The sequence below is a fragment of the Hemitrygon akajei genome, chromosome 4, assembly GCF_048418815.1.
Source record: "Hemitrygon akajei chromosome 4, sHemAka1.3, whole genome shotgun sequence".
Taxonomy (NCBI): Eukaryota; Metazoa; Chordata; class Chondrichthyes; order Myliobatiformes; family Dasyatidae; genus Hemitrygon; species Hemitrygon akajei.
In genome coordinates, this window is record NC_133127.1 from 149,888,525 (window position 1) to 149,911,466 (window position 22,942).

Genomic DNA, 22,942 nt, shown 5'->3' on the forward strand with positions numbered 1-22,942 from the left:
GCTCCCGGAGTTCAGGCAGGCAGAGCGGAGCGGGCTCCCGGAGTTCAGGCAGGCAGAGCGGAGTGGGCTCCCGGAGTTTGAGTTCAGGTAGACAGGCTCCCGGGGTTCAGGCGGGCAGAGCGGAGCGGGCTCCCGGAGTTCAGGCAGACAGGTCCCCAGGGTTCAGGCAGGCAGGCAGGTCCCTGGGGTTCAGGCAGGCAGGCAGGCAGGTCCTCGGGGTTCAGGCAGGCAGGCAGGTCCCTGGGGTTCAGGCAGGCAGGTCCTCGGGGTTCAGGCAGGCAGGCAGGTCCTCGGGGTTCAGGCAGGCAGGTCTAGGTGGCTAGATAGGCTGGCGGAGAGCTCTCCCTGGGTGGGCCGCATATATCCTGGGTAGGGCCACCTCCCAGGCAGAAACACTGGAGGCCTGGGCACGACGCGAACCCCTAGGCGGGTGCGGGGCACAATCCCAGAGTTCGGACGGAAGAGGAGGACGGGGCAGAACCCCCGCTGGGCAGCGGCAGACTGGCCGGGGCTGCCCGACGGAGGCAAGGGGTAGGAACGGGCATAGGTACAGGGTGACCAACACAGCAGTCATGATAACAGGAAAATCGGGAAAGGTCGGCAGACAGCGTGACTGTGCGAACAACACAAACGAGCGGAGAAGCGGGACCAGCGCATGGGAAGAAAGGTGGGGGAGAGGACCAACCTGGCATTACCGGTATGGGGCAGAGAAGCATGATGAGGAGTAGGTCTGAGCCCGGGCAGGATAACAGAATGCAGAGAAGAGTTCGGCGCCAGTGGAGAACAGGAAACAGAACAAAACGACCACCCGCCTGGTCCCAGTCCCAAGGCCCCTTATAAACACCTGCAGCTCAATGAGTTACAGGTGTGCCTCCTTGAGCCAGAAGGGTCCTAACTAGTTCACGGGTGATAGGAGGGACAACTGCAGGACCCGGAGTCCGGGGCACTCGGACCGGATCGAGACCCGGAACGCGGACTCCAGACCGGACCCTGACAAACAGTGACAATATAAATACATTGAAGCTCCAAAATGTTTCAAAGATTGTGGTATTTTTATTATTTAGAAAATTTATGGATTATATTCATTAATACATAATTAATTACAGGGTACTTCACAATTATATTAACAGTATACAAAAGAAAATCCTAGCTGTGCAGCATCAAAGGCTATGTGCGCAAGAGCATTTCAGTCACCTCATGGCTGCACACACGTGAACAGTGGGTTTGAAAGAATTTAATATTTTTGCACAAATAGCAATTAAGCTTGATTTCTTTTTGGTGCAAACACAAATAAATGTTGATATCCAACGGACATTACAGGAGATGCAGCAGCTGTGGTATTTAATGAGTAAATGGAAGTTTCCTGTAAAATGGGAAGACTAGATTGTTTGATTTGTAACTCAACCATTTTGCATGTTTACCTTTATTATCAATGAAGATATATCCATCAAATCGGTCTCTGAACAGAATTATATCATCAGGATTTTTAAAATTGATGTAAGCTCTGGAGAACAGGTGAGGGTAAAGGCTGATAAAAATAAAAGATATATAGTTCACAATTTCATTTAGAACATATAGATAAGTATCATGAAACAACTGACAACTGCAATAAATGATATTGACAAATCAAAAAAAATCTAAAATTAGCAAGTCACTAGTAACACAAAAGAAAGAAATGAAAGAAAAAACACTAAACGATTTTGTGCAATCTGCACTATCATGGAGTTAGCACAATTTAAATCTACAGGTTGAAGTAAAACCAGAAGACTTCCAAGGCAAATACTAAGTTTGGCAGCCCCTAACCCAAAGAGTATTAACCTAATATTGTAACTATTCTATGAAAAAGGAATCACCCATTTCAGTAAACATAATCTGTTCAAAATATTTAAAAGATATAAATAATTTAAATCACAACTGCAAATGTGTGCAGCCCTTCACAAAAAGAACATCAGTGCCAAAAAAAAGTGTGCAATGCATAATAAAATGGCTTTTGTGTTTCCATTTTGGCTTCCATTTAGGCAAAAAAACTTAAATAATTTTCAGTAAAATCTTTTAAAAATTGCAGTTACCCTTACAATATAAGAAAATGTTATGTAGCTGCAAAAAGGTAACAAAGGTCCAAAACAACAAAATGAGCTCTGTTTTTCTTTTCAAAGACAGAGAATATATTATATATACTGCATATATAAACTATATATTACAAATACTAAAGGAGGCTAATTTTAACAACTCATTTGAAAGATGGCTTCTCCAGTTATGCAGCAGTGATTTCTGTTCAATAATGAAGTATGAAATATGTTTATTATCACTCACCAAAGGAAGATATCAGGATGAGAAGTACTGAGGAAGGACTTAAGATATTAGGGCAGAACTTCCACTTGGTGCAGAGTCAAGAAGCTGGGCAGACCACATTTTTTAAAAAAACTAGCCTATTTGTAATTTACTGTTAATCCCTTTCTGATTTTTCTTTCCAATGCATTATTAGTGGACAATACAGAATGTCTGATTTATGGCAGTGCTTGGCAGCAAGTTAACAAGTACTTAATTATTAAATTTAGTGGAAGCTTTTAAAATTTGAACTCTTTCAAAAGAGAAAGGAGAGAAAGATAGTTATTTAAGGAGGTTATCTATCAAAAATATTTTCTTTATTATTTTTTAAAAAGAAATTTTAAAAGGCTGCTTGCAGGAAAGGCACTGGCTGGAGTATTTCATAAATTTGCATTTTAGGGCACTAGTAATGGATGGAATTTATTTATTTATTTTTAAAATTGAGATGCAGCGTGGAATAGGCCCTTCTGGTCCTTTGAGCCATGCTACCCAGCAGTCCCCTGATTCAATCCTAGCCTAATCACAGGGCAATTCACAGTGACCAATTAACCTACCAACCAGTATATCTTTGGACTGTGGGAGGAATCCCACAGGGTCACAAGGAGAAAGTACAACTCTTTACAGGCAGTGGTGGGAATTGAACCCAGATATTGTAAAGCTTTGTGCTAACCACTATGCTGTGTACAGTAATTCCCATCGTATTGGATATTAAGGCTGTATGTCTTAAAATTACATCCAAGTTGTAAAAATTATTTAGACTAGTTTTCAATGTTAACAACTTTTTAAAATAAAAACAACATTCAATACCATTTCATCCATTTTACCAAAGATTATAGATTGAAAAGTTACAATAATGCAGCAGTACCATTTCAATAGTTAAGTGTTTCTTGTGAAATATAATTTCCTCAATGGCTAGCTAATTTTAAAGAAAGTAAATTCAGCTTTTTATTTTTAACAATGGAGTAGATCTAGAAAAACAGCCATATATATAAAACCAAATACCACTGATATTTTATTTTACATGAATGACTTGAATTACTGAATCTTATGTTTCATTGATTTTTGATAACTTATTTATTAATATTATACAGTTATAAATGGATCCAATACATTTCATACCTTACATCTGCAGCACAAAATTCAAAATAATCATGCGTAGGTAGTGGATGTAGTTGTTCTTCTAGCTGTGCTTTGGTTAGGTTAGGAGGTAAACGCCTAATCACCACCTACAGATAATTGAACAAAGGAATAAAGGGATTTTCCAAATTATGGAACAAGAATATTTTTTTCCATTTTAGTTTATTAATTCATTGAGGCACAAGTCATATCCAATCATTTCCTCAATAGATTCCTGGGGTTTTGCTTCCATTACATTTTAAACTTTGGCTTCACATTCATGAGTTTCACATTTTGACAAGCTTTAAGAAAACAGCATTTATCAGAAATCAAACAAATTTGGGCTATAATTAATGCACAATCCAATTTTTAAGCTGATAGACATTTTATGCTGGTAATGGTGTAAGACCTCTGTAATGGATGAAGAGATCTTGAGGGACGTTTCTGAACATTGTATTTGCATCAGAACTTCCTCCGTATCTATAAGATGTTGTGCTTAAAATTATATGGATTTACAGTCAAAAACTGAAAATTTTGAATTAAGAATTTTCATTTCTCAAACAAATAGTTAAGTAAAGCAAACATTACCAAGACAATTTTAAGTAGGTTCCCCCCTCCCCCCAAATCAGGTTAAAATAGGTGGTTTTTAGATCAAAACATAAACAAGATACAAAAAACAGGATATAGTTTTGCCAGAAAACAACATCAAAATAATGGAAATTGGTTAGAGGACTGAAAAGAGCAACTGTTGTTTTTCAGACTGCTGAGAAAGTTACCAGGGATAAGTGCCAGGAATATGTTCAGTGACTTCAAGGATATAGAATCATCACATTGACTATATACAAGTCAATACAGGAAGATTTTTGAGGTGATTTTATTTCCCCAAATTCTGAAAAAAAATTACAATAAAATTAATTCACAGTAGAGGGATTTCAGTACTCAAGCCCTCTTAGTCCCTAAAAAATGGCAAGATATACGAACATGAATTTTTATTTTTTTCAGAAAGGAAATAAAATACAAAGGTAAAAGAGGTATGCTGAATCCAGTTAGGTTATAGTTCAGTAGGTCTACCAAAAAAAGTTGAATTGGCTCTTATCAAAAGGCAGGAACAGTGGCATTTTTGTTTTGGAAATCTCTATGTTGACTTATTGCCAATTATGACATGAAGAACTAAATTTACCCAAGTGAAACAGCATTTGTTCTAAATAAATCAATCACACAGTGACAAATGGCAAAATTACCTCTGCAGGTATAAGCTTAAAACAAGGAATTAGTATCTGCTAAAAATACTCAAATTGGCATTTCAAAGTATGAGCACGTCTTCAAACTAATGATATAACAAATGAGTAGAATTGAGGGGATAGAATCAGAGAGGACAAAGGACCATACAATGACCACTAATGAAGAAAAATACAAACAACACAAAATACAATTCAGTTAAGCAAGATGTTTTTCTGTTAAAAATTATAAATATACCCGTGATCAGAATCAGAATTATCATGTACTTAAATGTCATGAAATTTGTTATTTTGCAGCAGCACTATGCAGAGACATAAAAATTACTATAGATTACAAAATAAATAAAAAATGCAAACCAAAAAGAATAACAAGATAGTATTTATGGCCTGTTCAGAAATCAGATGCCAGAAGGGAAGAAGCTGTTTCTGAAAGGTTGAGTATGAGTCTTCAGGCTCATGTAGCTCCTCACAGATGGCAGTAATGCAAAGAGGGCATGTTCCAGATGGTGGAAATCCGTAGTGGTGCAAGCTGCTTTCTTGAAGCACTGCTTCTTGAAGATGTCCTTGATGGCAGGAAGGGTTGTGTTTGTGATAGAGCTGGCTCGTAGCCTCTTGCAATCTTGCACGTTGTAGCCTCTATACCAGGCTATGATGCAACCAGTCAGAGTGATTTCTACTGTACATTTATAGTGCTTGCTAGAATCTTTGGTGACATACCAAATCTCCTCAAACTCCTAATGAAGTAGAGCTGCTGCCATGTCTTCTTCGTGATTGCGTCAATGTGTTTGCCCTAAAATAGATTTTCTGACATGTAGACACCCAGGAACTTAAAGCTACTCATTCTTTCCATGACTAAGCCCTCACTGAGGACTGATATGTGTTCTCCCAACTTCCACTTCTTAAGTCCATTATCAATTCTTTGGTCTTGCTGACATCAACTGTGATGTTGTAGTTGCAACCTATCTCACTCCTCTTAGGCCACTTTATTGGGATTCTACCGACAACAGTGGTGTCATTGGTGAAGGAATAAATGAATGAATAAATAAGTGTGTGTGTGTGTGTGTGTGTGTGTGTGTGTGTGTGTGTGTGTGTGTGTGTGTGTGTGTGTGTGTGTGTGTGTGTGTGTGTGTGTGTGTGTGTGTGTGTGTGTGTGTGTGTGTGTGTGTGTGTGTGTGTGTTTAACTGTGCTTGGCCATGCAGACTTCAGTGTAGAGAGTTGAACAGTGGGCTAACAAGCAAGCTTGAGATGTGCCCTTGTCAATTGTCAGCAACAGGATATTATTATCCAATCATTTTGACTATGGTCTCCAGATAAGAAAATCAAGGGTCTAGTTGCAGGGGAAGATACAGAGGCCCAGGTTTTGAAGCCTGGTAATTGATACTGAGAGGATGAGGGTATTGAACAGTGAATTAACCATCAGGAAATGGCCGTCTGGTTTGTCCAGCCAAACCAACACAATTGTGTACTTCATGCATCACAATAAGGTCTCTTCCCCCTTCCAGTATCCTAAGATATCTCCCGGAAAGGTTGAAAAGTATATACTTTTTTTTGTTAAGTACAATATTTCCTGTACTGAATGTACAATTTAGCCAGAAGAGTTCTAAAACAGATCATCTACCCTGATAAAAATTAATTAAATCAGATAAATCAATGTAAACAAATGCCTAAAAACAATAATATAGTAATTTCCACAAAATGCTGGAGGAACTCAGCAGGCCAGGCAATAGCTATGGCAAAGAGTAAATGTTTCAGGCCGAGACCCTTCATTGGGTCTGGTAAAAAAGAAGTCAGAGTAAGAAGGTGGGGAGGGGGAGGAAAAAGTACAAGGTAGTAGATGATAGGTGAAACAGGGAGAGAGGGAGGGGTGAAGAAAAGAGTCAAGAAGTTGACTGGTGAAAGAGGTAAAGAGCTGGAGAAGGGGGAATCTGATAGGAGTGGATAGAAGATCATGGAAGAAAAGGATGGAGGAGGAGCATCAGAGGGAGGTAATGAGCAGGTAAGGAAATAAGGTGAGAGAGGGAAACAAGAATGGAGAATGGTGAAGGAAAGGAGGTGGACAATTACCAGAAGTTCAAAAGATTGATGATCATGCCATTAAGTTGGAGGCTACCCACACAGAGTATAAGGGGTTGCTCCTCCAACCTGAGTGTGGCCTCATCGCAGCAGTAGAGGAGGCCAAGGACTGACATGGCAGAATGGGAATGGGAAATAGAAGTGAAATGGGTGGCTACCCGGAGATCCCTATCTCTTTCACCAATCAACTTCCCAGCTTTATACTTTATCCCCTCCCTCTCTCCCTGTTTTACCTATCACCTACCACCTTGTACTCCTCCATTCCCTCTCCCACCTTCTTAGTCTGACCTTTCCTCTTTCTTTCCAGTCTTGATGAAAGGTCTCTACCCAAAGCATCGACTGTTTACTCTTTTCCATAGCTGCTGCCCGGCCTGCTGAGTTCCTCCAGCATTTTGTGTGTGTTGCTTTGGATTTCCAGCATCTGCAAATTTTATAGTGGTTGGAATATAGTAATTCTATAGGATTAAACAATTCACCTTTCATGCTTGTTCCATCAATTAGATAATTGAGCCCAACCTCAAATTCATTAACCCTTCTTTGCAGTATATTGCTCTCTTCTAAAAAAAACACTTCCCACTCTGTTTAAAATATCCTTTATAACAGAATCCAGAGTGTTACAACTCAAGTGAAAATGGGTTTGCCCATAAACTACATAGTTTAAATTTTAAGATTGCCTTCATGTTTTTGATTCCTCCATTTGAAGAAATAATTTTAAAAATCATCACTATAACATTAAGCATCACAAATTCATTAGCAATTTAATGTCAGAGGTATCAGCGGCAGCAGAAAACAGGTGGATCACCACCAAACAAGAGAATTCTTTCTTCTTGCGTGGGTTTTTTTCCCTTAAAAACAGTACCCAGTGTGCAGGTGTGGGAAGCTCCAGAGGCACCGGCGGCTGCGGAAGGCAAGCAGAGCACCACCAAACACAGTGAGATCTTTCTCCTTACTTGAGGGTTTTTCTTATTTTTTAAGTCATAAAAGAGAAATAGGATCTAGTAGAGCGGCCATTGTCGGAATGGGGGCTAGAGTCAAAGTGGGAACTTAGAGGCTTTGACGAGAAGAGACTGAGGCCAAAGAAACAGGTAAGAAAGGTAGGTTTTTCCTTTTGTTATTGCTGATTTGGTCTAGGTTGCTCATAGTACAGTGCAAGCAGATGGCAGAATGCTCATCCTGTAGGATGTGGGAATTCATGGAAATTGATGGTCTCTCTGATGGCTACCCCTGCGGGAGTGCAGCCAACTCCAGCTTCTGAAAGTCCGCATTAAGGAGCTGGATGAATTAAGGATCATCAGGGAGGCACAGCAAATGATAGATAAGAATTTTGAGCAGGTGGTTACACCCAGAGTGCAAAATTCAGGGAGTAGATGGGATGAACACCAAGATGGTAAAGGGAGAAAGAAGTCAGTGCAGGGTCCACCAGTGACCATCCCCCTCAGCAACAGGTATATACCTTTGGATACTGCTGAGGGGGTTGACCTATCTGGGCAAGGCAGCAGCAGCCAGAACAATAGCACTGTGGTCAGCTCTGAGCCTCAGAAGGGTAACGTGAAGTCAGGTGGAGCAATCACTGTCGACATTTTGGGCCGGGACCCTTCGTTAGTACTAACTGAAAGAAAAGATAGTAAGAGATCTGAAAGTGGGGGGGGAGGGGGAAATCCAAAATGATAGGAGAAGACAGGAGGGGGTGGGATGAAGTTAAGAGCTGGAAAGGTGATTGGCAAAAGGGATACAGAGCTGGAGAAGGGAAAGGATCATGAGATGGGAGGCCTAGGGAGAAAGAAAGGAAAGGAAAGAAAGAAATGAAGGAGATGAGATGTCTTCCTTTTTTAAACAAAGGGGCTTCCCTTCCTCCACCATCAACTCTGCTCTCAAATGCATCTCTCCCATTTCATGCACATCTGCTCTCATCCCATCCACTCACCACCCCACTCAGGATTGGGTTCCCCCTGTCCTCACCTACCACCCCACCAGCCTCCAGGTCCAACGTATCATTCTCCGTAACTTCCGCCACCTCCAACGGAATCCCACTACCAAGCACATCTTCCCCTCCCCCCCTTTCTGCTTTCCGCAGTGATCGCTCCCTACGCGATTCCCTTGTCCATTCGTCTCCCCATCCCTGCCCACCGATCTCCCTCCTGGCACTTCTCCTTGTAAGTGGAACAAGTGCTACACCTGCCCTTACACTTCCTCCCTCACCACCATTCAGAGCCCCAGACAGTCCTTCCAGGTGAGGCGACACTTCACCTGTGAGTCGGCTGGTGTGGTATACTGCGTCCGGTGCTCCCGGTGTGGCCTTTTATATATTGGTGAGACGCGAGGCAGACTGGGAGACCATTTCGCTGAACACCTACGCTCTGTCCGCCAGAGAAAGCAGGATCTCCCAGTGGCCACACATTTTAATTCCACATCTCACTCCCATTCTGATATGTCTATCCATGGCCTCCTCTACTGTCAAGATGAAGCCACACTCAGGTTGGAGAAACAACATCTTATATTCCGTCTGGGTAGCCTCCAACCTGATGGCATGAACATTGATTTCTCTAACTTCCGTTAATGCCCCTCCTTCCCTTCTTACCCCATCCCTGATTTATTTATCTCCCCCCCCTTTTATTTTCTCTCTCTGCCCATCACTCTTTGCCTGTTCTCCATCTCCCTCTGGTGCTCCCCTCCCCCTGTCTTTCTCCCTAGGCCTCCCGTCCCATGACCCTTTCCCCTTCTCCAGCTCTGTACGCATCCCTTTCGCCAATCACCTTTCCAGCTCTTGGCTTCACCCCACTGCCTCCTGTCTTCTCCTATCATTTCGGATTTCCCCCTCCCCCTCCTACTTTCAAATCTCTTACTATCTTTTCTTTCAGTTAGTACTGACGAAGAGTCTCGGCCCGAAACGTCGACAGTGCTTTTTTCTGTAGATGCTGCCTGGCCTGCTGCATTCCACCAGCATTTTGTGTGTGTTGCTTGAATTTCCAGCATCTGCAGATTTCCTCGTGTTCAGGTGGAGCAATAGTCATAGGGGACTTGATAGTTAGGGGGACAGGTAGGTGATTCTGCGGCAGCAAAAGAGCCACCAGGATAGTGTGCTGCCTCCCATTGCTGGGGTCCAGGATGTCTCTGAGTGATTATAGAATATTATTGAAGGGGAGGGTGAGCAGCCAGAGGTTGTGGTACATATTGGTACGAATGACATAGGCAGGAGAGGGGTAGAGGTCATGTGCAGTAAGTTTAGGGAGTTAGGAAGGAGGCTGAAGAGCAGGCTCTCCAAGGTGGTAATCTCCAGTTTACTCCCAGTGCAATGAGCCAGGGAAGGTCAGAACAGGAAGATAGTGCACACAAATGAGTGGCTGAGGAGATGATGTCGGGGGCAGGGTTTCAAGTTCCTGGATCATTGGAACCTTTACTGGGGAAGGACTAACCCGTAGAAGTGGGATGGGTTGCACCTGAGGGGAACCAATATCCTGAGAGGGAGGTTTGTGAATGCCTTGGGGAGAGTTTAAACTAGATTTTCATGGGGGTAGGAACTGAAGTGAAGAAGCAGAGGATGGGGCAGTTGGCACACAAGTAGAGACAGCTTGTGAGGAAGGATAGGCAGATGATAAAGCAAAGATGCACTTAGCCGGATGGTTTAAGATGTGTCTATTTTAGTGCAAGGAGTATCGTAAATAAGGCATGGATTAATACGTGGAACTATGATGCTGTGGCCATTACAGAGACTTGGATGTCTCAGAGACCAGAATGGCTGCTGAGTGTGCCGGGCTTTAGATGTTTCAAAAAGGACAGGGACGGAAGCAAAAGAAGTGGGGGTGTGGTATTGTTAATTAGGGTTAGTATCATGGCTGCAGAAAAGGAGGAAGTCATGGAGGGATTGTCCATTGAGTCAGTGTGGGTGGAAGTCACTAACAGTAAGGGCCAATAAATCTATTGGGTGTTTTCATAGACCCCCCCCAATAGTAAAAGAGACATCAAGGAGCAGACAGGGAGACAGATTCTGGAACGGTGCAATAATAATAGGGTTGTTGTGATGAGTGATTTTAACTTTCCTAATATTGACTGGCATCTCCTTAGATCAAGGGGCTTGGATGGGGTGGAGCATGTTAGGTGTGTTCAGGAAGGTTTCCTGACACAATATGTAGATAAGCCAACTGGAGGAGAGGCTGTACTTGATTTGGTATGGGGAAATGAACCTGGTCAGATGTCAGATCTCTCAGTGGGAGAGCATTTTGGAGATAACAATCACAATTCTATCTCCTTTACCATAGCACTGGAGAGGGATAGGAGTAGACAATTTGGGAAAACATTTAATTAGGATGGGGGAAATGTGATGCTATTAGGCAGAAACTTGGGAGCATAAACTGGGAGCAGATATTCTCAAGGAAAAGCATGGCAGAAATGTGGCAAATGTAATTAGAACATTTGCATGGCTTTCTGCATAGGTATGTTCCATTGAGGCAGGGAATGGATGGTAGTGTAAAAGAACCATGGTGTACAAAGAACGTAAAAGAACCATCATGTAAAAGAATTTAGAAAATCTAGTTAAGAAGAAAAGCTTATGAAAGGTTCAAGAAACTAGGTACTGTTAGAGCTTTAGAAAATTACAGGGTTGCCGGGAAGGAGCTTAAGAATGAAATTAGGAGAGCTAGAAGGGGCCTCAAAAAGGCCTTGGCAGGCAGGATTAGGGAAAGTCCCAAGGCATTCTACAAGTTTGTGAAGAGCAAGAGGATGAGCTGTGTGAGAACAGGACGATTCAGGTGCGGTAGTGGAGATGTGTTCATGGAGCTGCAGGAGGTAGCGGAGGTACTTAATAAATACTTTGCTTAGTATTCACCAGTAAAAAGGACCTTGGCAATTACAGGGATGACTTACAGTGGACTAAAATGTTTGAGCATATAAACATTAAGAAAGCGGATGCACTGGATCTCTGCATCATCATTTGGGAAAGGAGAAGTACCAGAGGATTGGAGGGTTGCAAATGTTGTTCCCTTGTTTAAGAAGAGGACTAGAGATAACCCAAGAAATTATAGACCAGTGAGTCTTACTTCAGAGGTGAACAAGTTGTTGGAGAAGATCCTGAAAGGCAGGATTTATGAGCATTTGGAGAGACACAATCTGATTAGGGATAATCAGCATGGCTTTGTCAAGGGCAGATCATGCCGTACGAGCCTGATTGAATACTTTGAGGATGTAACAAAACACATTGATGAAGGTAGAGCAATGGATGTAGTGTATATGGATTTCAGTAAGGTTCCCCATGAAAGGCTCATTCAGAAAGTAAGGAGGCATGGGATCCAGGGAGACTTCGCTTTGTGGATTCCGAATTGGCTTGCCCACAGAAGGCAAAGGGTGGTTGTAGATGGTTCTGCATGGAGGTCGGCTATCGGTGGTGTTCTGCAGGGATCTGTTCTGGGACTCCTTCTCTTTGTGATTTTTGTAAATGACCTGGATGAGGAAGTAGAAGGGTGGGTTAGTAAGTTTGCTGATGACACAAAAGTTGGGGTGTTGTGGATAGTATGGAGGGTTATCAGAGGTTACAACAGGATATTGTAACATAGATAGGATGCAGAACTGGGCTGAGAAGTGGCAGATGGAGTTCAACCCAGATAAGTGTGAAGTGGTTCATTTTGGTAGGTCAAATTTGAAGACAATATAATATTAATGGCAAGACTCTCGGCAGTGTGGAGGATCAGAGAGATCTTGGGGCTCGTGTCCACAGGACACTCAAAGCTGCTGCGTAGGTTGACACTATTGTTAAGAAGGCATATGGTGTGTTGGTCTTCAACAACCACGAGATTGAGTTCAAGAGCCGTGAGGTAATGTTACAGCTATGTAAGAACTTAGTTAGACCCCACTTGGAGTACTACGTTCAGTTCTGGTCACCTCACCACAGGAAGGATGTGGATACTTATAGACAGAGCGCAGAGGAGATTTACAGTTGCCTGGATTGAAGAGCATGCCTTATGAGAATAGGTTGAGTGAACTTGGCCTTTTCTACTTAGAGCAACAGAGGATGAGAGATGGCCTGATAGAGGTGTATAAGATGATGAGAGGCATTGGTCATGTGGATAGTCAGAGGCTTTTTCCCCAGGGCTGAAATAGCTAACACAAGGGGGCATAGATTTAAGGTGCTTGGAAGTAGGTACAGTTGGGGTGTCAGAGGTACATTTTTTCCACACAGAGAGTGATTGGTGCATGGAAAGGAATATCTAGCAGTTAAGTGCCATCCTTTTTACCTACCACAGGAGTTCTCTGGGGTCATTTTGGTAGCAGTATACATTCCACCTAAGGCCAATGTCAAGCAGGCTTTAGATCATCTGAGCAATGGGATCAACATGCACAAAACAGCACACCCTAATCATCATTTTGGGAGATTTTAACCAGGCCAGTCTGAAAAAAAATCACTAAGCAATTACCATCAACAAATCACTTGCAATACCAGAGGAAACAACACACTGGACCATTGCTACACCACCATCAAGAATGTCCACTGTGCTATTCCATGCCCTCACTTAGGGAGTAGAAGTACAGCCAAGTGATCAGACTTCCCGGAGTATAGGCAGAGACTGAAGACTGCAGCACCAGTAGAAAGGACTAAGAAGGTATGTACAGGGGAAACACAGGAATGCCTACAGGACTGCTTTGAATTAGTGGACCGGACTGTATTTAGGGATTCACCTTCGAACCTGGATGAGTATGCTGCAGTTGTTACCGACTTCATTAAAACCTGTGTGGATGAGTGTGTGCCTACAAAGACTTACTGTACATTCCCAAGCCAAAAGCCGTGGATGAACCAGGATGAACATCGTCTGCTAAAGGCTAGATCTGTGTTATTCAACTCTGATGAACCTAGTCTGTACCAGAAATGATTTGCGGAGGTCTATTTCAAAGACAAAGAGACAATTTCAAACAAGCTTAGAGGTGACATTGAATGCACGGCAATTATGGCAGGATTTGCAAGACGTTACTTCCTACAAAGCAAAACCCAATAGCATGAATGGCAGTGATGCTTTACTGCCAGATGAACTCAATGCCTTTTATGCCCACTTTGAAAGGGAGAACACAACTACAGCTGTGAAGATCCCTGCTGCACCTGCTGACCCTGTGATCTCTGTCTCAGAAGCTGATGTTAGGCTGTCTTTAAAGAGAGTAAACCCTTGCAAGACAGAAGGTCCCGATGGAGTACCTGGTAAGGCTCTGGAAACCTGTGCCAACCAACTAACGGGAGTATTTAATGACATTTTCAACCTCTCACTGCTACAAACGATAGTTCCCACTTGCTTCAAAAAGGCAACAATTATACCAGTGCCTAAGAATAATGTGGGCTGCCTTAATGACTATTGCCCGGTAGCACTCACATTGACAGTGATGAAATGCTTTGAGAGGTTGGTTATGGTGAGACTGAACTCCTGCCTCAGCAAGGACCTGGACCCACTGCAGTTTGCCTATTGCCACAATAGGTCAATGGCAGACGCAATCTCAGTGACTCTCCACATGGCTTTAGACCACCTGGACAACACAAACACCTATGTCAGGATGCTGTTCATTGACTATAGCTCAGCATTTAATACTATCATTCCCACAATCCTAATTGAGAAGTTGCAGAACCTGGGCCTCTGTACCTTCATCTGAAATTGTGTTCGACTTCCTAACCGGAAGTCCACAGTTTGTGCAGATTGGTGATAACATATCCTCCTCGCTGATGATCAACACTGGTGCACCTCAGGGGTGTGTGCTTAGCCCACTGCTCTACTCTCTGTATACACATGACTGTGTGGCTAGACATAGCTCAAATACCATCTATACATTTGTTGATGGTACAACCATTGTTAGTAGAATCTCAGGTGGTGACGAGAGGGCATACAGGAGTGAGATATGCCAACTAGTGGAGTGGTGCCACAGCAACAGCCTGGCACTCAATGTCAGTAAAACGAAAGAGCTAATTGTGGACTTCAGGAAAGGTAAGATGAAGGAAAACATACTAATCCTCATAGAGGGATCAGAAGTGGAGAGAGTGAGCAGTTAGTTTCAAGTTCTTGGGTGTCAAGATCTCTGAGGGTCTAACCTGGTCCCAACATATTGATGTAGTTATAAAGAAGGCAAGACAGTGGTTATATTTCATTAGGAGTTTAAAGAGATTTGGCATGTCAACAAATACATTCAAAAACTTCTATAGTTGTACCGTGGAGAGCATTCTGACAGGCTGTTTGGTACCATACCACTGTCTGGTATGGGGGCGGGAGGCTACTGCACAAGACCGAAAGAAGCTGCAGAGGGTTGTAAATCTAGTCAGCTTCATCTTGGGTACTAGCCTACAAAGTACCCAGGACATTTTCAGGGAGAAGTGTCTCAAAAGGCAGCAACCATTATTAAAGGTCTCCAGCACCCAGGGCATACCCTTTTCTCACTGTTACTATCAGGTAGGAGGTACAGAAGCCTGAAGGCACACACTCAGTGATTCAGGAACAACTTCTTCCCCTCTACCATCCAATTTCTAAATGGACATTGAACCCTTGGGCACTACCTCACTTTTAAAAATATTCTGTATTTGTTTTTTTTGCATGTTTTTAATCTATTCAATATACATATACTGTAATTGATTTACTTATTATTTTTTTCTTCTCTTCTAGATTATGTATTGCATTGAACTGCTGCTGCTAAGTTAACAATTCATGTCACATGCCAGTGACAATAAACTGTCAACGCCTCGGATAGGGTCTTTTAAGAGATTCTTAGATAGGTACATGGAGCTTAGAAAAATAGAGAGCTATGCAGTAGGGAAATTCTAGGCAGTTTCTAGAGTAGGTTACATGGTTGCACAGCATTGTGGGCTGAAGGGCCTGTAAAAAGCTGTAGATTTCTATGTTTCAATGCAACTCCTTTAAATAAATTGAATATCTTCAACAAAAGTACTTAGAAAAATTCTAAATACTTCAATAATAGGGTCCAATACAAGTTCTATTTTAATTTATACAGAACTGAGCTCAGTCTAAATTTTCAGTTCTGTTGGTATTACTCTCATATTGAAAGCAATAAAAGTGCTGAAAGGATTCACTGTTTTAAAAAAATCATAAAAATATACCTGCAGAAATGAAAACTTGGTTCTCCTAAAGATCAATACACAAACTAATTTTATCCCAATAAAATTCTTAAACGATTATAAAATTAATTGCCCATATTAGAATTTAAAGATAATTTAGTGCATTAATGAACAAAACATACAAGTTTGTCAGATTTGCAGATCCTGTGCAGATGGGACGGGTAATTGCAGACATTTTAACCTCTCCTCGCTTCAGTCTGTAGCACCCACCTGCTTAAAGAATACCACTATCATCCCAGTACCTGGGGAAAACAAGTTAACAACTACCACCCAGTGGCTCCGGTATCGACCATCATTACGTGCTTCAAGGAGCTGACCTTAACACACAAAAACATCAGCCTTCCAGACAAGCTCAGCAATTGGATTCTTGACTCCCTAACCATCAGTAAGGATAGGCAGCAACGCCTCCGCCACTATTATTCTAAATACTAATGCTCCACAGATTGTGTCCTCGCCCCTTTTCTACTGTCTGTACATCCAGGACCGTGTGGCCAGATCCTGCAAGAACTCCAGCTCCGAGATTACACCACCGAAGGAGATGAGTTTAGTAAAAAGGGTGTCAGGTGCCATGCAGACAACTTTCCCTCCATGCCAGCAAAACAAAACAGATCTCTGAAACCAAAACCAGACTCCCCGCTATGTACCTGGACTATATTTCTCATTGCCTTAGTAAAGCAAGCAGACCCCGCCCATCCCAGACATTCTCTCTTCTCCTCTCTTCTATTGGGCAGAAGATACAAAAGTCTGAAAGCATGTGCCACTAGGCCTAAGAGCAACTACTATCCCGTTCTTATAAGACTATTGAATGGTTCCTCAGTGGTATAAAATTACCTCGATCTCACCATCTGCAGCGTTAGGACCTTGAATCTTATTGTTTATCTACATTTTCTCTGTAGCTGTTACACTTTATTCTGCATGGTTATTGTTTTATCTTGTTCTACCTCAATGCACTGTAATAGTTTGATCTGTATGAAGTATGGAAGGCAAGCTTTTCATTGTATCTAGTACATATAATAATAAATCAATTCCATTTCAAGCTACAGTACTATGTTTAAAAAAATCCAGCTGTTCTAGAGAAATACAATTAATGCCTTAAAATTGGTTGACCACATTGGTTACAACTATTTTCCTTCCCCTCACACAGACAATTACTGTAGAGCTATCATTGGCTTTCCAGTCTATGTGCTTACAAAGAAATCGTGCCATATTAAAAACGTGTCTAGTTTACAACGAATTAATAGATGTATTGGGCTAATTAAAAATGTGCAAAATATTGACACCATTAGTGGAATTTCTTTTAAATCACTTATTATTTTAAATTGACTTATGTTAAATTACATTTTCCGTAAAGACTGATATACTTTCGAAATTACTGCAGTGAGATAACCCGTCTTAGGATTCGTTGTGTGTTTTCCCCATTTTTCCTCCCTCTTTCCTACAGCAAATATTACAAGTGATTCAAAGGATAATCAAGAGCCGTCTCCTGTCTTGTAAGCATCAATTTGATAAGAGAATGCAGCAGGTTGCCTACGATCGGTTTGCAGTGGATTAACAATGTACGTTTTTCTCAGGTAGTCGTTTGAAAATTTCTATACTAGCATTGTCTAGTGCGTGGATGCTCTCATTAAAAAAGACAGAGCGGTCAACCATCAGCCGGGGACCCGAAGCAGCAGGAGAGCCCCGAGGACTGACAGTTGCGGCCAAAGGCACCACGTGCCCTCCCTACGGCTCGGATTGGTTCGCCAGCTGTCAATCATCGTAAGCGCTCGCTTTATTCGTCTCGCCGTTTTAACTCTCACGTCACCATGGAGACCCCATAACGCTCTCGACAAAAGAAACGATTCGCTTCAGATTAAAAGGCAGGCAGCACGGCCCCTACCTTAGTGAGCACCTCCTTCTTCTCATCCTTTTCTTTCCGCTTCTCGCCGTCGTCTCTGTCTCGGAACTGGATCTCCACTCGCCGCTCTCGTCCCTTGTTCTCCTTCTCCTCTTTCATTCCGCAGACGCGCCTCTCTCTTCCTTGGCGATGGAAGCGCCACCTATCGCGAGAGTATCGCGCACGCAGGAGCCCTCCGCTTCGCTGCCGCTCTCCCATTGGCTCCAGCGACTCGATGCCCCGAACGGGGTGAGCCGGAGATCCGGCTGGCGGGCTCAGTCGCCGCCTCACGCACGGACGTGCCGCCATCCACGTTTCAATCGCAACTTCAGCTTGGGATTCCATGCAAGCATTTTGCGCGTCAGTCCGCCTAAATATCATTCTACTTTCGTGAACAGCCCCTGCTCAGAAACAACAAAGAACTGATTTTGTAGAAAGGAGGGATGGTTTCTTCAAAAACGACGTCCAGCCGAGGATCGAAAATCATTGGACTAGATTTTCCACGCTCTATCTCTAAATAAAAATTTAAAAAATACAGTAGCGTTCTGAGAATGAGGATAGGTGCAGAAACAAGATCCCTAATGACCAGTGAGAAAAAGGGTAATAATTCGGTGTGATAAAAATACCAAAAGGTGTGCATTAATTGTTGTCCAGAATGTGGATTTTGGGGTGTGAACGCTGATGAAAGATACGTTCATTAGCAATAAGCTATCAAAACTGGATTGGTTAGGTAATTCTCATGTCGGGAGGGTGTTGGAAATTTGAATAGCGAGGATGAAAGAAAATTTAACATTCAAGGTTAAAAGTGTTTATGGAAAGGGGGAACAAAAATGTAGCATGCTTTCATCACTATAAATTGGTTTGTATGATTTTCTCTGAATTGGTAAACGACATTACTTATTTGAAAAAAAATGCTGTAGAATGTTATCAGTAAAAACCTTGAACCTTACCATCTTAGAATATTGAGCACATAATTTGATCTGAGAGTGAAAATCACGAGCCTTAGTCAAGATGATGGTTAAAATCTCACTTTAGACGTCTGAACAAGTAACCTAGTGCACTATTAAGATACTTTTTTCCATTGTGGAAGGCCTATTTTTAAGATGAGAAATTAATCTGTCTTCATCTGTATCAGGTAGATTTAGGGATAACAGGATATCTCCACACAGATAGCACCAGGGGTCAGGATCAAATATGTGTTGCTGAACCCATGAAGCAGCACCTCTATCTGTTTTCATTTCAATGGAAAACAGTGAAATTACTTATTTTCCCTTCAACAAAATTTGATTTGACTTTCAGAGCAAAACACAGTATTCTGTAAACCTGACTGGGTATTATGCACAAATATGAACTTGAGCAGATAATGTATTTTCCTGATCACACACATACCTGACCACTTTGTCCCCTGCAGTGTACAAAATTGTTGAAGATCCCCATAACCTTGAGTCTTGAACACCGTGAATTTGTGGCAGGCATCAAAACGATTGTTGACATACTATATAAGGATGAATTGTTACAGCTGTTTGGTCCTTAACCTCAAAGGACCTCTAAACCAAGAAATATCAACCCCTGAAATACCACTCAATATTCCCCTTGCATCCCAAAAAGATTCCTCTCACAAATGCATTGTCTTTTATTCTTCAGTTGGCTTCTCGACTATTTCCAATATTTAGTTTGACTCATATTCATTCTTGAGGGAATATCCAGATGAATTATCTTTTGTAAGTCTGGACACAATGTGATGTGATGACTTCTCATAATTTTTTGGTAACCGATTTCCTCAAAAAAAATCAAGAAAGTTGATTAAGTATGGTATTATTCTGAATTCATGTTGATTAATACTCACTAGGTTATTTTTTCACAATTACTCACTTTTGCTCCCAAATTATACCATTAGTTTACACAGAATCAAGAATAGATCTCTAACTCCCTGTGGATGTAATTTCAAAAGACTTTCTGGTGCACACTATGAAAATCTATCAGAATTGTGGAACAGGATTCAGCAGAGAACTATGAGGTAACTATGGAATCTATCTTGCTGCTGTTGTTGAGAGATGAATTTTGTCACAAGGAGAATTTCCATGCTTTCCTGCAATTCAGAATCAGGTTTAATATCACTGGCATGAAATTTGTTGTTTTGTGGCATCCAGTACATTGCACTGCATGATTATAAAAACTATAAATTACAATAAGTATATATAAAAAAGAAAACTAAATAAGTAGTGCAAAAAGAGGAGAAAAGTAGAAGTGGTGTTCGTTGGTTCATTATCCATTCTAAATCTGATGGCAGATGGGGAGAAGCTGTTTCTGAAATGTTGAATGTGTGCCTTCAGGGTCCTGTATCTCCTCCTTGATGGTAGCAATGAAAAATGGGCATGTCTTGGGTGACAGGAGTCCTTAATGATGGATGCTATCTTTTTTGAGCCATTGGCTTTTGAAGGTATCCTGGATGCTAATGTGATGACAGTTACTCCATTTAATTCGTATCGATGGTATTTCTTAAAGTCCACCTTCTGATGTCTTGTGGAATAGTTTTACATGTTGATTGTGTCAGGAAATATACCTACTGCAAAATTTGTTCAAAAGTAACAAATGTGTGCAAGATATAGTAGGGATACATAGACTCTTAGAATCAACAGGATAGAATTAAATGAATAAATAATAGTGCCTAAGATTGTCAATGATATATTTGTTTAATTGGGAAAATGGGTCACAGTTGAAATTTCATGCAGCAATCTTGATGTTCTACATTTTTGGGTAAGAGAAAGCTGCTGTATAAAATCAAGTAAAGGGTTATAATAAGAGCAGTGTATAGATAACAAACGAGAAAATCCGCAGATGCTGGCAATCTAAGCAACCACACAGAAAATGCTAGAGGAACTCAGCAGCATCTGTGGAAAAAAGTACAGTCGAGGTTTCGGGCCGAGACCCTTCAGCAGAGAGTATAGAAACATAGAAAACCTACAGCACAATACAGGCCCTTCAGCCCACAAAGCTGTGCCAAACATGTCCCTACCTTAGAGCTACCTAAGCTTTACCCATAGTTCTCTATTTTTCTAAGCTCCATGTAGCCATCCAGGAGTCTCTTAAAAGACCCTATTGTTTCCACCTCCACCATTGCTGCCGGCAGCCCATTCCATACACTCCCCACTCTTTGCGTAAAAAACTTACCCCTGACATCTCTGTACCTACTTCCAAGCACCTTAAAATTATGCCCTCTCGTGCTACCCATTTCAGCCCTGGGGAAAAGCCTCTGACTATCCACACGATCAACGCCTCTCATCATCTTATACACCTCTATCAGGTCACCTCTCATCCTCCGTCGCTCCAAGGAGAAAAGTCCGAGTTCACTCAACCTATTCTCATAAGTCATGCTCCCCAATCCAGGCAACATCCTTGTAAATCTCCTCTGCACCCTTTCTATGGTTTCCACATTCTTCCTGTAGTGAGGCAACCAGAATTGAGCACAGTACTCCAAGTGGGGTCTGACCACAGTCCTATATAGCTGCAACATTACCACTCAGCTCTTAAACTCAGTCCCACAATTGATGAAGGCCAGTGCACCATATGCCTTCTTAACCACAGAGTCAACCTGTGTAGCAGCTTTGAGTGTCCTATGGACTCGGACTCCAAGATCCCTCTGATCCTCCACACTGCCAAGAGTCATACCATTAATGCATCATATTTGTCCTACCAAAATGAACCACCTTGCACTTATCTGGGTTAAACTCCATCTGCCACTTCTCAGCCCAGTTTTGCATCCTATCAACATCCCATTGAAACCTCTGACAGCCCTCCACACTATCCACAACACCCCCAACCTTTGTGTCATCAGCAAATTTACTAACCCATCCCTCCACTTCCTCATCCAGGTCATTTATAAAAATCATAAAGAGTAGGGGTCCCAGAACAAATCCCTGAGGTATACCACTGGTCACTGACCTCCATGCTGAATATGACCCATCTACAACCACTCCTTACCTTCTGTGGGCAAGCCAGTTCTGGATCCACAAAGTATAGATAACACTAGACAACAATTTTCTTCAAAATTGTTGCATCCTCAGATTTTTTTTTTGATTAAGATAGACTGCTTGAAACTGAACACAAGTATAATTTCAGAATACTTGTATTGCATAGGAATTTAGAGAAACGAGAAATTAAATTTTATCAAATATAATGTGCTTACTTGCATAACAATGCAGACACTTTGCAATAGTTCAACTTAGCTAAAAATGTTCTGTAGATGATTTTCATTTGTACACAGTCTGTGAGGCTTCTTGCTTAAATGTCCAATGATAATCAGCCAGCATTGATGGATTCCAGTTGCCCTGATACCGTTTCTCCATGACTGTAATGTCCCAGTGAAACCTTTCACTATGCTTGTCATTGACAGTGCCAAGATTTGTAGGGAAGAAGTCTTTAACTGGGAATGCAGAAAATGAATCTTTAGTTACGTGTTGCACTTCATGATTTTGTATGCTTGAAGCAAGTTGTTAACCAACTGCACATGGTTTGATGCTCTCTAGTTGCCAAGAAAATTTTCAACAACACATCCTAAGAAGCATATTGTGAGCTGCCTTAATGACTATCGCCCAGTAGCACTCACATCTACAGTGATGAAATGCTTTGAGAGGTTGGTTATGACGAGACTGAACTGCTGCATCAGCAACGATCTTGACCCACTGCAATTTGCCTATCAAATAGGTCAACACCAGATGCAATCTCAATGGCTCTTCACATGGTCTTAGACCACCTGGACAATACAAACACCTATCTCAGGATGCTGTTCATTGACTATAGCTCAGCATTTAACACCATTATTACCACATTCCTGATTGATAAGTAACAGAACCTGGGACTCTGTATCTCCCTCTGCAGATGGATCCTCGACTTCCTAAGTTAACAAATTTTACAGTTTCCAGTGATGATAAATCTGATTCTGAATTCTGCTTCTAACCGGAAGATCACAATTTGTGGGGATTGGTGATAATACCTCCTCCTCACTGATGATCAACACTGGTGCACATCAGGGGTGTGTGCTTAGCCCACTGCTCTACTCTCTATATACCCATGACTGTGTGGCTAGGCATAGCTCAAATACTATCTATAAATTTGCTGATGATACAATCATTGTTGGTAGAATCTCAGATGGAAACGAGAGGGTGTATATGAGCGATATATGCCAACTAGTGGAGTGGTGTTGCAGCAACAACCTTGCACTC

The 22,942-nt window shown here is 41.9% G+C and overlaps 1 protein-coding gene and 1 long non-coding RNA gene across 7 annotated transcripts in view; one reads left to right on the forward strand and one right to left on the reverse strand.

Annotated features, from left to right (window-relative positions):
- Positions 1 to 18,052, reverse strand: part of upf3a (UPF3A regulator of nonsense mediated mRNA decay) — a 63,546-nt gene extending 45,494 nt beyond the window's left edge. For all 6 annotated transcript variants that reach the window (XM_073043596.1, XM_073043593.1, XM_073043592.1 and 3 more), the window contains exons 1-3: positions 17,724 to 18,052; positions 3,448 to 3,554; positions 1,422 to 1,528 (exon numbers count right to left, since the gene is read on the reverse strand). In XM_073043596.1, the coding sequence (XP_072899697.1) occupies positions 1,422 to 1,528; positions 3,448 to 3,554; positions 17,724 to 18,029 (520 nt within the window). In that variant the 5' untranslated portion in view covers positions 18,030 to 18,052. The remainder of the gene's footprint in view (positions 1 to 1,421; positions 1,529 to 3,447; positions 3,555 to 17,723) is intronic.
- On the forward strand, positions 17,921 to 22,474 carry LOC140726778 (uncharacterized). The gene is made up of 3 exons (XR_012098725.1): positions 17,921 to 18,352; positions 19,618 to 19,737; positions 22,247 to 22,474. It is a non-coding gene; the product is annotated as an uncharacterized lncRNA (long non-coding RNA).
- Positions 22,475 to 22,942: the final 468 nt, after the last annotated feature.